The following is a 17,002-nucleotide window of genomic DNA, read 5'->3' as shown; positions in this document are numbered from 1 at the left end:
GATGGCTGCACAAGCACTGTACTGACTAATGACTAAGCTAGCTCCCCAACCCTAGTCTCACTATATTCATATCCCAAACAATCTTAAAAGGAAACTGACTTTTATACCAAACTATATGGCCGAATTCAAAAGACAAATGCCCCTTGGAAAACATATTTGCAACTCATTTCACATTCATAAGGCCTCTTACCAACTGATTGTGGAAAAAGACCGAAAATCCAATATTAAAATGAAAAAAGATTAGGCCAGACAATTCAGAGAAAACAAAAACAGTTCAAATAAATACAGTTAACCTCATAAAACAAACACAAATTAAATTAAGTTATAAGATATTGAACTGTATACTAAAAAGCATGAGCTATATGGTTTATAAAAGAAGCTTCAATAAAGGTGGTTAAAGAGACTTATAAATCCCCACCATGCAGAGATACTTTTTTTATACTTTTTTTTTTTTTTAAAAGAACAAGGATTATTTTTATTCACATCCAATTTCGTGGTTGACAGCAAAGCCATCTTTGGATGTGAAGAGCCTGGCATAGAAGGAGATGTTACTTTTAAAATTTATTTTTATACAGAGATTGGTGGTACATGCCTTTAATCCCAGCACTCGGGAAGCAGAAGTGAGCAGATCTCTGAGTTCCGGGCCAGCCTGGTCTACAAAGTGAGTTCCAAGATAACCAGGGTTACATAGAGAGACCCTGTCTCAGAAAGTGACTTTAAAAAAATTTTATGTTTATTTACGCATGTGTCTGAATGCAAACGTATGTATGTATACAAGCATGTGGGTTGCTCTCAGAGGGTAGAAGAGGGTGTATTGACTGGTTTTATGTCAATTTGACACAAGTTAGAATCATCAGAGGGGAAGGAACCTCAATTGAGAAAATGTCTCCATAATATCAGGCTGTCAGCAAACCTATAGGGCAAAATATACTACTATGAACACATCAAAGAAGTTGGAGGGAAAACAAAAACATATATCTTTTTCTTTTGCTGGGAACTGATCTCAGGGTCTTCTGAGAACTAGGTAGGCAAGTACTCTATCGTGCAGCTAAATGCCCTAGCCCAAAGAAGTTTAATGTTTGTTTGTTTGTTGTTGCTAATCTGCAAGACAGCATTTCTCTGTAAAGTTTTGGCTGACCTGGAACTCACTGTAGACCAGATTGGCCTCAAACTCAGAGATCCATATGACTATGCCTCCCAAGTGATGGGATTAAACGTGTGCACCACCACCCAACAAGAAATTCTTTTTTAATTTGTATGAGTATCCTGCCTGAGTGTCTATCTCTGCACCATATCTCTGCCTGGGATCTACAGAGGTCAAAAGATGGCATCAGATTCTCTAGAACTGAAGTTATGGGCAGTTGTGAACCACCATGTGGGTGCTGGGAATTGAACCTGGGTCTTCTGCAAGAACAGTTTTTAGCCACTGAGTCATCTCTTCAGTCCCTGAGTAAGGATGCTGATATACTGATATGGATTACTATTCAGGACAGATGAGTGCCCAATGCAGACAATGTGCTACAATCACCTGCAGATGGACAATGTACATTATATATCTGGAAGAATGTTTATTAAGAAGTTGAGCCACTAGTGGCCTACAGAACAAGTAAGTGATGGAAAGATAATAGAAAAAAGTTTTATCCTAATCCTTCTGCATCTTTCAAACTTAGAATCAGTTACACTGTCATTACCTATTCCAAGGAAAAATAATAAAAATAGACTAGGAAAGAATAATTCATTAATGAAAACAGAAATGGGCTGGACGGTGGTAGCACATGCCTTTACTCATGCACTCAGGAGGCAGAGGCAGGCGGATTTCTATGAGTTTGAGGCCAGCCTGGTCTACAGAGCAAGTTCCAGTACAGGCTCCAAAGCTACAGAGAAACCCTGTCTCGAAGGAGGGAGGGAGGGAGGGAGGGAGGGAGGGAGGGAGGGAGGGAGGGAGGGAGGGAGGGAGGGAGGGAGGAGCGGATGGACAGATAGGTAGGTAGACAGATAGAAAGAGGGAAGAGGGGGAGAGAGAGAGAGAGAGAGAGAGAGAGAGAGAGAGAGAGAGAGAGAGAGAGAGAGAGAGAGAGAGAGACCAGAAATGGAAGTAGCTGGTGGTTAGAAAAGCTAACAGAATTGAGGGGGAAATTACTTCTATATAACTGAATGGTAATTAACAAAAGCTCATTTGAGTATGAGAACACTTTACAAAGTAAGACACTAGAATCTTAAGAAGATGTAATGCTTAGTTAAGGGGGGGGTGAATCAATCTTTTAAGAGAAATTCATGAAGACTGATTATTATGAGACCTGTATAATTGCTGCAGGTGCTTGTAAGAACTTCTGTGTGTTTGTTCCTAATCCCTACAAAAGCTTTGCTTTTTTTCTGCTAGTAATTACTTTATACCTCTTATCAAATTCCCCTTTGTCAACATCACTATTTAACTTGCACTGTGGTATACTTGCCTTTCCATAGGAATCTCCGCCTCTCTCCTACCTCTAATTTCAAAGCCTGATAATGATCTCTTTCCTGTTCTCTGATTTTCTTTTTAACATTTGCTTCTAATTGGGAGACACTGTTTTGAGATGGTATGATTACCACCAGCTTGATCCCTAAACACATCCTGCTCTAAATTAGTAAACTCCTGCAATGTAGTAACCAATGTGCCAGATATTGATACTCAAAGGAAATATATAATTTCTCTCTCTCTCTCTCTCTCTCTCTCTCTCTCTCTCTCTCTCTCTCTCTCACACACACACACACACACACACACACACACACATAGTCGTTACACATAGGATACTATGAAAACAAGGGTACCCAATTCTGGTGGGGAAAATGATCAGAGAAAGGCTCCTATTTCCTTACGAAACACATACTGGATTAGAAAGAAATCAGTCCAAATTAGGAGCTGGACCACTTTTACCCTAATTCCACTTAGGGGCAGGAATGGGTTTCCCATCATTGTCTTCCAGGGAATCATTAATTCTCTGTAGCTGATCTTTGAAACAGCCTCAGAATCATCCTCAGCAGATGCATTCAAGTCAGCCATTACCAGCAAGTCTAAGAGACTTGAAGCTATCAGTCCTCTCCAGAACAAGCACGGAGGCTTAGGAATGATTCTTAAGATGGATTGGTGAGAATTGGCAGGCAGTTTTCAAAGTATAGGACAGCTCTAGGAAATTCTTTATTTTTGGTTTTATGGCTTTTTGGGACAGGAATTCTTGTATCCCAGGCTGACCTTCAACTACAGCTTCCTGTGTACCTCAAGGATGACCCTAAACTTTTCGACCCTCCTGCCTCCATCTTCCAAATGGTATAACTATAGCTATGTACCAGCATGGCTGGTTACTTCAAGGAAATTGTGATAGAGTAGACTTTAAGTTGAGACTGTTTGTTCTAGATGACGTTTAATATTCCTTTTTAAAAGAAAACTTCAAACCAAAACAATTATTATTACTATTATTATTATTATTATTATTATTATTATTTTGGAGACAGGGTTTCTCCATGTAACTAGCTCTGTAGACCAGATTGGCCTCAAATTCACAGAGACCCACCTGTCTCTGCCTCCCAAGTGCTGGGATTAAAGGTATGTGCAACTACCGCTTGGCTATAAATTTTTATAAGAACTTTAGGTCTGAGGAGAAGGCTCAGTGGGTAAAGTGTTCGCTGTGTAAGTGAGGATCCCCAACCTTTATGTAAAAAATTAGGTTTGGGAGCTGGAGAGATGGCTTTGTAGTTAATATCACTTGCTGCTCTTACAGAGGACCTGGGTTCAATTCCCAGCACTCACAAGGTGGTTTACAACCTTCAGTAATTCCAGTTCCAGGCTATCCAGCAAGTATGAACATAAAAAGAAACAAGCATCTGGGTAAAACACTGATACACATAAAGTAAAATAGTTTTTATGAGCTTACCACCAAGCCTGACAAGCTGAGTGCAATTCCTGGGACTCACATGGTAGAAAGAACAGATTTCCACAAAATGAACTATAATCTCCACATACAAGTCATGGAGTACATGTGAACACACACACACATGAACAAATGGTGGCGGGTGGGTGGGTGGGTGTGTAAATCTTTAAGAAGTCAGGCTTAGCAGCATGTATCTGTGATCCCAGAAATGGGGGTGGGAGAAGACTAGGCCAAGGGCACAAGAGGCTGATCCCACACATGTACTACTCAGCTACTCTGGCTGAAACTGTGAGCTCCAGGTTTATGAACGAGATCTGTTCTCAAAAAGTGAACTGAAAAAGCAACTGACAAGATAACCCACATCAACCTCTAGCCTCCACATGAGTCCACATGGCCACGTGCACCAGCACATACATACCAAAAAGAAAGAAGCACCCAACAGGTTTCTGGTCTTGTCACACTTTTCTGAAGCAAATACCAATGTCCCATTTTATCCGTGTTTAAGATGGCTGTCCAGGGAAAAAAGGTGCTCCAATCTGTTAGCTTTTAGAAGAAACTTACAGGAAGTCAGGAGCACACGTGCATTTGCTTGAAAATTTAACAATGGAGCTTTATGCCTATTTGTTTTATTTTACCATTAAAAAAAATTACACTCTAGTTAACACACACTTTCAAAAAACAAGCTTGTTACAATTACCACTATGTAGCCTAGCAACATCTTTACAGAAAAGAAACCTTTTTTCTCTGTCAGAGAAAAAAAATCTCTCAAACCTGACATTCATATTAAGAATCACTTCTCTTAAGATAAATACCTATAAAGTATTTTATTCGAAAATACATAAAAACTCTAACACTATCTGATACACCAACTACCTTTATCAGTCAACATTTTGCACTACTTAATGTGGGGGCTGGGTGATAACCTGACAATTTAGAACCCTGTGCATGCTAAGCTAACACTTTATCACTCTGTCAATAAACCTCAGATCTTATTTGTTTTGTTGTTTTCAGGAGAGTATCTCATGTATTCTAGGCTGGCCTCAAAATCACAATGTAACTAAGAAATGACTTTGAACTTTTTGATCCTGCCTTCACCTTCCAGATGCTGGAATTATGAACTTGTGCCATTTGAACTGAACTCAAGGCAAATGGCATGTGCCAACTAAGCTATGGCCTGAGCCATTTTTAAAACCAGATGCCCAGGCTGCCTTTGCACTTGCAATCCTGCTTAAGTACCTAGATCACAGGTCTGCACCACCAAACCTGGCTTATTTTTTTCCTTTCTTAAATACCATAATTTCAGCTGAAGCCTCTGCTTGTTAAGCCTCAGAGCCTTTTCCTTCCTCTCCATTTCAGAAGTAACCAACCATCCAGAACTGGTGTCCCTACTATACATGTAGAAAAGCTGCTTAAAGGGTTCTTCAAACATTACATACCTGATCTTCTCACTCCCCATCAATACAAACTCTAATTCACACTTACAGTGTAATACACTCCTATCTGTGCCGCCTACTTGTGAATATAAACTTACCTGCTGTTTTTTAAAACTAATGTTTTACTAGGAAAAACAATGCTGCAATGAAGACAGTTATGCTGTCTCTGCATAATGGACAAGAACTGTTTTCCACTATATACAATTAAACAGCTTGATCAGATGCTGATTTTTCAGAAAGGTTTGTTTTGATTTGATCTCGCAAAAATGTACCGCCCTAAGGTAGCAATATTCACTTTCATCAGGGGGCACTCTCATTTTCCTTCCTCAGACATCAGCAGTAATTCAGATCACCAGGTGCGGCAAGATGTAATAGTCTAATTCCCTTACACTCCCCTCTTATCAGCTAACCAAAAATTCTAAGAAGCAACTTCTCTATATGGATCATCAGATTACCAACAATTCTTTCAGAAGAAACACTGAAACGAAAAACAAAGATAAATGTTTCTTTCCTTCTATTGATCAGTTTCAAAATGAGTTAATTCTGTAGTCTCTTTTAAGTATGACCAACTTTGTTTAAATATTAGCTTGCTTTCATGGATGCTAACTTGCTTGATGCTGAAGATGAACTTCTATAGCTGGTCACACATTTAGCAAGCTCTAGAGCCTGGATTCAACACCCACATGCTGGACTGGGGACGGGCTTATCTTTTTTAATCAATTATACTATTAACCTCAGCACTCAGTTATCGGAGTTGGGAGTGTGACAGCTTCTTCCAATGACTACTGAAATCTCTATTAACAACCTCTGTAGCTCGTCTTTCTGGTCCCTGACAGACTAATAACGGTTCTAACTTGCTTTATACATTTCTTAACATGCATTTAGGACCTGTCATCATTCTAATAGGTTCAGGCTCTTTAAAAATGAAATAGCATTTGGAGATCACAATCTGGGTCTGTTAATGGTCCAATCATTGTTTTTAGGGCTTTTATTTCTTTTTCTTCTTCTTTTTCTTTTTCTTCAGACAAGTCCCATATATCCCAGGCTGGCCTCAAACTCTATATAGCCTAGCATGACCTTTTAAGTTCTGATTCAGAGTGTTGGAATTACAGGTATGCATCATCACCCAAGATGATCATTTATCTAGGTAAATACCCTCCTACCTGAGCTACTTGCCCAGTTCCTCTTTATTAGGACATGTTAAGGGACAAAACAAAATAAGCTAATATATGTGTTCAAATACTGGTAAGGCCAATCTGCAATGCAAATGAAAAAACTACAAAGGAAAATACAGAATAGCTATTAATAAAAATCACTGATTAAGAAGAGAAAACCATGATTATTTCAGCACACAGTGAAAGGGCATTTTATGAGATTAAATATTAAAGGTTTTCACATGATAAAGGATAACTACCTAAAGTCAATGACAGTCACCATATTTAGTCATAATATGTGGTTTAAGATTTTTAATAAGGATGCCTGACAGCACTGGTTCCCCCCCCCCCCCCCCATTTTGTGTAAAACAGTGACTATGTTGTCCTGGCTAGTATGGAGCTCACTGGCCACCAACTCACAGAGATCCTCCTGCCTCTGCCTCCCAAGTGCTGGGATTAAATACTGTCTCTTTTTAATATGCAGTACCCATACACTAGAGTAAGCAGATGAGAAAGTGTTGAGAATGATAAAGGAAAAAGAATTGCCTTTGTTCTCAAACAATAGTAGTAATGACATAGAGAGCAACTTTAAGTTCAATAATGTTGCTAGGTAAAAAACATATATAAAAACTATATTTGGGGGGGGGGTGGAGAAATTCAACAATTAAGAGCACTGAATGCTCTTCCAGAGGACCTGGGACCAAAAAAGCAGCTAACAACCAGCTCTGACTCCAGTTCTAAAGTATCCGACACCCTCTTTTGGCTTCGTCAGACACTGCATGCACATGGTACATAGACATACAGGCAGCTAAGATATTCATTCACATATACCAAAAATAAGCAAATCTCAAATAAAAACTGAGTTGTTTGTTTAAAAAAAAATTCCTTGTGGCAACTGTTAAAAAATTAAAGAACAAACCATGTACATGCACACGTACGCACAGATAGACACATAAATCTTTAAGGATGATGTTTGTTTAGAATAGAAGCTTTAGAGAACCAGCAGATAAATGTCTCTTAAAATTCATGGCAAGCACTGTGTTTATGAAGGAGTGGACAGTGATGCTCCACTGACAGAGGGATGACTCACACACAGGAAACCAGACAAAGCAGGTAGGCTGAATCTAGGGAGACACAGAGAACAATGCCCAGCCCTCTGACTACCACCTGGCAACATGCATCTAGTGTTGCCAAAGCTTCTGATTTTTCTAAGCTATAGCAGAAGACCATATTTCTATGTGAAGTTCCTTCATTTTTATATATTTGCAGCAAATTCAAAACAATTTTCCAAAACAGAACTGTAGAAAAATTTGGTCCTGGAACAAATTTTCTACTTCTAAAATACACTTTAGATACTCAACTTGTAGTCAGCAAGATGGCATTGTCACCAGCCCTACAGACCTGAGTTCTATCCCTGAATCCACATGGAGGAGGGAGAGAGAGGCAATCCCTGCAAGTAGTCATCTTACTGTCACATGTGCACTGTGGGATATGTACACACACACACACACACACAAATACAAAATAAGATTGTGTCTAAACCATACAAGTGAAAGGTTATGCACCTATGGAAATGTTTTATTATTTCTGGTATAAAACATTAAGGGGTACTGTTACTGACAGGAACCCTGATGATAAAAGACCTATGGAAGACAATCTCGTAGAATACATTATTTCCAAAAGCTGTTTGCTCTCCTCCAGGAAATGATAAAATAGGTACCGTTTTATGTACAAAACATAAATGTCTAACATTTATTAACTTACTCTTCATAATAGCCCTAGGAAGGGGTTAGGATTGTCTCCATTTTACAGATGAGGACACTGACACACAAAAGTCAAAGATCTTAAAAGGAAAAGATGGAGGAGACAAAACAGGATAAAGAGGAAGAGAGTAAAAGAGTGAAGAAAAGGGAGAGGAGTCAAAGATCTTGTTCCAAATCATTCAGGAAAATAGGAAAGGTGGAATTCACCCTGGGCAGCCTGGCCCCTGCAGGCTTGTTCCTGGACTCTGGCATTGGCCCATGGAACTAAACCCCCTCTTCTGCTTTGGTTGACTCAACAACAGCTACTCTGGCCTGTTTTGAGTCACTCCTCCTAACTCTAACTTTGAACTATTGTTTTAGTCTTTTAAATTGATGCTGGAAGCTTTTACTCTCTTGGTCACATTGTGGTTTGGCAGGAATAAAAAACAAACTTAATGGAAATAACTATTTATAGAATTTAACTAAATCCAAAAACTGAATGGGCTTTTGTGTTACAAAGATTGAAGTATAGTCTAGTATTTACTAGCTGAATGAATTTAAACAAGTCACTTAAAACTCTGAATTTAATTTTTTTTCTGGCTCTCTATAGGACAAGAATTCATCTTCAAGACAATTTACCTACCTCAAGGTTTTACTGTAAAACTTAAATGAGATTTTTATTAAAGTGGCTACTAAAAATTTTACATTTTTTATGTGTCTCATTAAATTTTTCTTCTTGGCATTTTTGAGACATGGTTTTAGTATGTAGGCCAGGCTTGCCTAAATTTGCTATGTAGCCCAAGCTAGCCTTAAAAGCGCAGCAATCCTCCTGCCTTGGCCTCCCAAGTGCTGGGATTATAGGCACGCACCACCATGCCTGGCTCTTCACATTTTGTTTCTATTGACAGCATCATGCTAGACACTGCATTAAAAATTAAAAAGAAACAAGTGAAATTAGTTTTAATAATATATTTTATTTGACCAATTTATCTAAAGTATCATTTCAACATATCATCATAGAAAGTATTAAATATTTTACACTTCTATGTATGAGGCTTCTAAATACAGTATGTACTTTACACTTACAGCACATTTCAATTTGTATACATTTTCAGACGAAATGCTTTAACTGTATTTCAATTTCATAAAATATACAATTGATAGACTCACGTATTCAAGTTGCTTAAAACACATTTAAAAGATGTCCAATAACTGAATCAATACTCAAGAAAATTTTATTTTCCTTTTAATAGTCACCTTAGTTAAACGAGCCATATTTCAAGCGCTCAATGACTACCATACAGCTCCTGACTAAAATAATAAATAGCCCATCTGACAAATAAAATGCAATCACAGGGCAGCTGTTATACACAATTCAACAAGAATGGCTGCTACTCAAACAAGAAAGTGAGAGAATCAAGATATGAACCTCTTATGGGCATAATATAAAAGAAATTAAAGACATGAATAAGGAAGGAATTTGTTTAAGTAAAAGAAACAGAGTAATGGACTTAAAATTATAATTCTTAGCCCCAAACAGAAAGATCTTTATTTTTTAACCAAAATTTTACCATCGCTTTCTTGCATATACATACTTTTCAACTAAAAATTCAGTGTTTTATCAAATAATTAAGTTCCAAAATATCCCCCAAAAGTCAAAGTCACCAATTCCGGGAAACTAATTACTTCTAATGTGATACTATGGATCAATTGTAGGACTTTACATACACTAGGCAAGAATTCCACCACTAAAAAACTATACCTTGGCCCACGTTATTTTATTTAATCATGTTATAGAAATGAACTTTAACTTTGTGTGTGTATGTGTATACATGTACATACACAAGTATCTTTTTCAAAATAAAATCTCCAACACCTTAAATCTACTCTGATTTTAAATTCAAGAGTTTCCCCCCTTAGAACTCTCTTGAGGACATATAAGTGTGCTGTTCACAAGATGTTAACAGTGAACATCTCCAAATGGAGGGATTCTGAGTCTTATCCTTTGCTTTTTTAAATCTCAATTTATAATATCAGACTTCTATAAATCTGACCTAATGCTTCAAATGAAAATCAACTAAGACTATATGGACGTCCATGTTTTCTATCATGCCATGCAGTATATAGTAATCATTTGAATCAAATTTAATGTAGCCTATACCTTGAAATATTAGCATCTTTAGGCTCTGACTCCATTAATTCTGTAAGAATAAAATATAAAATCTATATCAAAGGAGGCACTGGTTATATTTTTTTAAGAAAACTGTTAACAACAGATGTGGAAAAATAATGCTATTTATGACTACTCCTATGGAAATCGAATAATGAATGAATACATCCACAGGAGACAGCCACTATTTTTGCTGCTCCCTTTCTTCTAAACCAGTCTCCTTTCTTCTTACGGTAATACCTCAGTTTTTCTCAAAACAACTAATGTTCTCCCGTGCCCAATCACGTATTTCTAAAGCTGCTGACCCTACTTACAGCCCCCAACGTAAGCAGAACACGAACTGACAGAAGTCTGATAAAACCCGATCTGAGTACTTTGTTCTAAGTTGGCAAGAGGTTTCCTTTCACTCAAGCCACTGAGCTAAACAGATAGGCTGACTACTGTCCTCCAGACATGACAGATGTATCATGCTATCTGAGAAAGGCTATGCGAATACTTTTCTTCCCTAGTGTTGCACCAGTCTTTCAATTTTGGAGTCCATTCCTTTAAAAGACTAGGTAGCACTGATTCTTAAGTAAAATAGAATTTTAAGACTGAAAAAAAAAGTTAAGAAATTTTAAAACAACTCATACATCTTCTGTGACTAAATCCTAAGCCCCTATCAAGTCTAAGCACCAAAAGAAAAAAACACATGTAACTGAAACTATCATCCTCAATGCACAGACTGGAGAAAGCAAAGAACATACATTTGTGTCAGGAAGAGAATCAGCAGGCAGAATGAGTTGCACAAAAGTTGCAGCAACTAAGGCCTGAGGAAATCAGGACAAAACAAAATTCAAGTATCTGGCATCCACTTAATATCTTTAACTTAAAAGCATATGTCATGACATTTTCCCATACATCATGCACAAGGAAAGTTAACGAAGGAAACATTCAGCAAACACTAATTAAATATTTATTATAGCCCAGGTCCTCTGCCAGAACATTTAGCCCTCTAGTTAATCAAGTAAATATTTAAGCTGGGGCCACCATTTAAAAAAAAAAGTCTCTGATCCACATAAAGAATTACAGTGAGAAGGACAAATGAGGGAATAGCGTGCCTTTCCAGGTACACAATTGCTCTCTCCACCCTATCCTTGGTGCCACAACGCTCAGACTGCAATTACAGGCATCTCCCTGTCAGGAAAGGTTTTATTCCCTAACTCGTTGTTATTCAAATAGTAAGTGGCCTTGCTAGATGTGGTCTCCCCTCAGCCTACCTGTCCAAAGTGAGCAGGGTAGCCCAGCATGTGCATATACAGTAATTTTGCCACATTCCGACACCGGTATGTATTGTCTTCTTCTCTAAATGATGACCGGATTGCAGCACATTCTTTCTGGATCATTTCTCGTTCCTCAGCTTGGGTCCGGGCTGTCCGGATGGTCCGGATCAGCTCCCGCAATCTGATGGGGGCTGGCATCCTCTGGATATGGAAAGACATAAAATGGAAATGTTCATATGTTTTGCTTCCAAAACCATTCATACAACTTCCCATATAAAATACTGACTTGCTTTTAAGAACACAAGACTTGCTAAATCCAGCTTAGATAAAAAAGTTTGCTAATAAGCTTAAAAGATACTATATGCAAATTCCACAACTTAGTAAATTTCTAGAAAGACTATAAAGGGCTAACAAAACAAAATAAAACACAGAAACATCAATGTTTGCCAGGTATGATGGCTCATTCCTGTAATCTTAGCATTAGAGAGGCAGAGGTAGGAAAATTACCATGAGTTCAAGGCCAGCCTAGGGTACACAGTTCCAAGCTGGCCTGAGATACAAAAGCAATCCAATGTTTCAAAAAGGAAGGGAAGATACTGTATCTATACATCTCACAAGAAACCTGAAATACTAGCACAAATTTTTACTTAATCATTAAGGTAATTTGAAAACGCCTATGACTGACTTTGAAAATAAGACAGAAGGGGGCCGGAGAGATGGCTCAGTGGTTAAGAGCATTGCCTGCTCTTCCAAAGGTCCTGAGTTCAATTCCCGGCAACCACATGGTGGCTCACAACCATCTGTAATGAGGTCTGGTGCCCTCCTCTGGCCTGCAGACACACGGACAGACAGAATATTGTATAAATAATAAATAAATATTTGAATATTTATTAAAAAAAAGAAAATAATACAGAAGTTTTCTGTTCAACTGCTCTTAAATTCAACACAACTCAATAAAATGTCAAATGAACATAACCAGAGTCACAGCTCAACTCAACAAAGTATGAGAAATTAGAAAGAACCAACTGTCAGATTAAAAAGCAATCATCTGTCCAACAAACAGCATTTTAGTGCACTGGGTTATTTTGAAAATACACTTTTAGTGTAGTTGAGATAAAGGAGTGGAGGCAGCTCAGCTGGTAGAGTACTTGCCTGTCATTCACGGAGCCCTAAATTTAAATCCCCAGCACCAATAACATCCAGTGGGGAAGGAGGTTCGGGGGGGCGGGGTGTTTCTAATCCAATACATCAAGAGGCAGATGCAAAAGATCAGAAATTTAGAGGTATCAGTTTGAGGTCAGCTTGGCTAAATAAAACATGGTTCCAAAGACATTTTTTTTTAATTTTTAAAAAAGTGACATAAAGACAAAAATTAGCCAAGCTCTGAAGGTAACCCAATTTAGTGTCAGAGTTCAAAAAAACAAGTATTTTATAACAGCCAAAACAAGCTTAAGGGAAAATAAAATAATAAAGCTGAAAATTTTGTACTATTTAATTTTAAAGATTATTACAAAGATAAAACAAACAAGATCGTGCAGAACTGAATTTAAGGAGAGAGTTGGAGAATGACAGAACACAATGTTAAGTTCAGGAATGTTCAACTAGTTCAATAAAGTTGCAAACCTAGTCTTTAGCAAAAAGTACCAATATACGTGGATTTCTACTTGGGGAGAAAAAATTCATCCTGGGTCAATGAGATAGCTCAGTAGGTAAAGGTACCTGCCTCCAAGCCTGACAATTTAGGTCAATCCCCAGGTCCACAAGTAGAAAGTCAACCAACTCCTACAAGTTATTCTCTGATCTCCACTCAATCACCACCGTATAAGCCTTCATATACACACATACAAATAAAAATATAACAAAATTAAGGTAAGTCATGAGAGTAGAGGGACAATGCATTTCTGATAAATGATGTCTATTCAGAATATATAAATTTTATAATTCAATAATAAGGCAAGCTTATTTTTAAATGGGTAAAAGATTCGTAAAGACACTTCTCTAGAGAGACACAGAGGCTAAAGATCTAGCTCAGCTGACAAAGAGTACTTACTTGCCTAGTAAGCACAAAGCCCTAGCAGCATGGAGGCATAGTGCTACATACCTATAATCCCAGCACTTGGGAAGTAAAAGCAGGAGCAGAAATTCAAGATTATCATCAGCTACATAACAAGTTCAAGGTTAGTCTGAGCTACATAAGACTCTGTTGCAAAATAAAATAAAATAAGGCTGGAGAGATGGCTCAGAGGTTAAGAGCATTGCCTGCTCTCCCAAAAGGTCCTGAGTTCAGTTCCCAGCAACCACATGGTGGCTCACAACCATCTGTAATGGAGTCTGGTGCCCACTTCTGGCCTGCAGGCATACACGCAGACAGAATATTATTTACATAATAAATAAATATTTTTTAAAAAATTAATAAATAAAAATAAATAGCCACGAGCATATGAAAGATACTTAACAAGAAAATGCTGTTTAAATCATAGTAAGGCACAGAGACTGAACCAACAGTCAGGGAGCCTGTATGGGTCTGACCTAAGTCCTCCATATATACATTATGGTTGGTTGGCTTCATCTCCTTGTGGGACCCCCTAACAGTGGGAGCAGGGGCTCTCTCAGACTCTTTTGCCTGCTTTGGGGACACTTTCCCCCCTCACTGGTAGCTTCATCCAGCTTTAATACGAGGGGAGGTGCCATTGCAATTGATATGCCATGTTTGGTTGATATCCCTGGGAGGCCTGCCCTTTTCTGAAGGGAAATGGAGAAGTGGCTTGGGAGGGGAGGGGACAGGACTGGGAAGAGAGGAGGCAGAGGAAACTGCAGTCGGGATGAGAGAGAAAAAACATAACAAGAAACTACAAACCAATAGAATGGCTAAAACTAAAGGCTATGAACATCAAACACTAGAGATTAAAGTTCAGAATAACTGAACTGGTAAAGACTGCTCACAGGAATAAAAGTGATCCAACTATTCTGGAAAACAATCTGATAGTTTCATATAAAGCTAACTATATCTGGCACATAATCATTAAGAAAATCCATCTAGCTTGAGACAATGTCTCAGTCGTGTAATTTCAGCATTTGGGAAGTAGAGGCAAAATCAGTAGTTCAAGATTATCACTGGTTACACAATGAGTCTGTTGGGAGGGAAGAAATAAAAAAATCTATTCAACATTATCCAAGACAAGTACTTACCCACAAGAAATGAAAAATCTAAATTCTCACTAAGACTTGCACACAAATGTTCATAAACACTTCATTTGTAATTTCAAAAGACTAGAAATAGGGCAAATATCTAAAGACAAGTGCATAATGTTATGCATAACAAAAAATTTCTTAAACTAAAACAGAACCAATAAACCATTTTTAAAAAACATTCTGTCGAGCAAAGTAAGTACGAGTATATACTCTCACCTCATTTACAGGGCTCTACTGGAAAAATAGAACTAATCAAAAGTAATGAAAGAGGAAGAAATGGTTGTCTTGAGGGTAAAGAGGGAGACTGACTAGGTGCAAGAAATCTGGGGTGACATGCATTCACAAGCTGTGGACAGCACATTTTAAAAAGTACATTTTACTTTGTGTGTTTGTGTATACTGTACCTCAATAATGTTAAAATAGTAAAAAAATTACAAAATTAGGATTGGGCATAGTGCTCATGCCTCCAGAGGCAGAGAAGCTCTGTGAGTTCAAAGCCAGCCCCATGTATATAATGAGCTCCAGGCAGTCAGCAGCTACATAGCAGAACCGGGGTGGGGGGTGGGGGGGGTGAAAAATGAAATGAAGATATTGTAATCTTTAAATGAAGATATCAGTCTTCTTCAGTACACTATTACTAACTGCTGAATTCTTTTTTTTTTTTTTTTTGTTTTTGTTTTTGTTTTTCGAGACAGGGTTTCTCTGTGGTTTTGGAGCCTGTCCTGGAACTAGCTCTTGTAGACCAGGCTGGTCTCGAACTCACAGAGATCCGCCTGCCTCTGCCTCCCAAGTGCTGGGATTAAAGGCGTGCGCCACCACCGCCCGGCTAACTGCTGAATTCTTAAATCAATGATTTCAAGTGTTGTTCTAACCAACACACCAGGTGGATAATTCACTCATCAATTTCCTATAATGTTAATCTTCAAGTTGGGACCAAAGCACTGGAAATTTGGGAGGAAAGCTATCTAGGTGTTGATATCCTCTTAGAGGTCACATTGGCCCTCTAGAACTTGTGTAACTCAAACTACATATAGCTAGAGGTTCTTGTGCTCACAGACAAGCACTAGGGGAACTAGGACTGTTAAACACACAGGATTGTCTCTTCAAAGGAAGAGATATGTAATGCTTTTCTGCCCAGGTTGGGAATGGATGTAGTTAATAGCCTGGTGACCTCTGCGCATCTGTAGGGCCAGGCCACACCTGGGTCCCCCAGACTCTTAGTTTATCTCAGTCATTCTCCCTAGACCCTTATCTTAAGCACTGTTTCTCAGTCAACATAGCCCATCTTTACGGAAGAGGTCATATCAATGTAATCATGCCTTAAGCTTTGTTGTACATGCAGAATGAGTGAATTATCATCAGAAACTTTCTTCAAAATAGTGCAGTGCTTGCGGGCGATGGTGGCGCACGCCTTTAATCCCAGCACTCGGGAGGCAGAGGCAGGCGGATCTCTGTGAGTTCGAGACCAGCCTGGTCTACAGAGCTAGTTCCAGGACAGGCTCCAAAGCCACAGAGAAACCCTGTCTCGAAAAACCAAAAAAAAAAAAAAAAAAAAAAAAAAAAAAAAGTGCAGTGCTTATATATACCTAAAAAGCTGCCTGGTGTCAGACCCTAAAAGTTGGATCCACACCAGCTACTGAATCAGATTTCCTTCTTGTCTCATGCAGATCAACACTCTGCTGGCCCTGGTGGTCCCTGAGACCCCCACACTGCCTATGTATTATTGTTACATTTTATGAGAAATAGCCAAGGGTCTATCATTTGAAATTTACAAAATATTTTTATATTCATTATCTGATTTGTCCTGTTCTTTCTTTGATACTGAAACAGAATTTTGTATCATTCAGGTTGGCCTGAAAATGCTGCTAAACCTCTGATACTCCTGTTTCTGTCTCCCAAGCGCTAGCATTAAAGTTATGTGCCACTATGCCTAGTTTATATGGTGCTGGGAAGAAAAGTCCAGGTCTGTGTACACTAGGCAAGCCTTTTAGTAAGTGAACTACATCCCCAGCCCTCCTTAGACCACTTTCTAGTTAAGGTAGAAATCATGGTCCCTATTTTGCCTATGAAGAAACTTACTTTCAAAAACTCTGCAATTTGCTTAAGATCACAAAGGTAACAGGTGACAGATGTAAGACCTGAAC

General features: G+C 38.4%; 1 protein-coding gene across 2 annotated transcripts in view; it reads right to left on the bottom strand.

Annotated features, from left to right (window-relative positions):
* The window catches only part of Ap1g1 (adaptor related protein complex 1 subunit gamma 1), an 87,059-nt gene that overhangs the window by 44,316 nt on the left and 25,741 nt on the right, over window positions 1-17,002 (bottom strand). For both annotated transcript variants that reach the window (XM_057753269.1, XM_057753268.1), the window contains one exon: window positions 11,664-11,867. In XM_057753269.1, coding sequence (XP_057609252.1) covers window positions 11,664-11,864 — 201 coding nt within the window. In that variant the 5' untranslated portion in view covers window positions 11,865-11,867. The remainder of the gene's footprint in view (window positions 1-11,663; window positions 11,868-17,002) is intronic.

Source organism: Chionomys nivalis, chromosome 21 (assembly GCF_950005125.1).
Source record: "Chionomys nivalis chromosome 21, mChiNiv1.1, whole genome shotgun sequence".
NCBI lineage: Eukaryota > Metazoa > Chordata > Mammalia > Rodentia > Cricetidae > Chionomys > Chionomys nivalis.
Note: the sequence above shows the minus strand (reverse complement) of the source record. Positions and strands in the feature narration are given on the sequence as shown.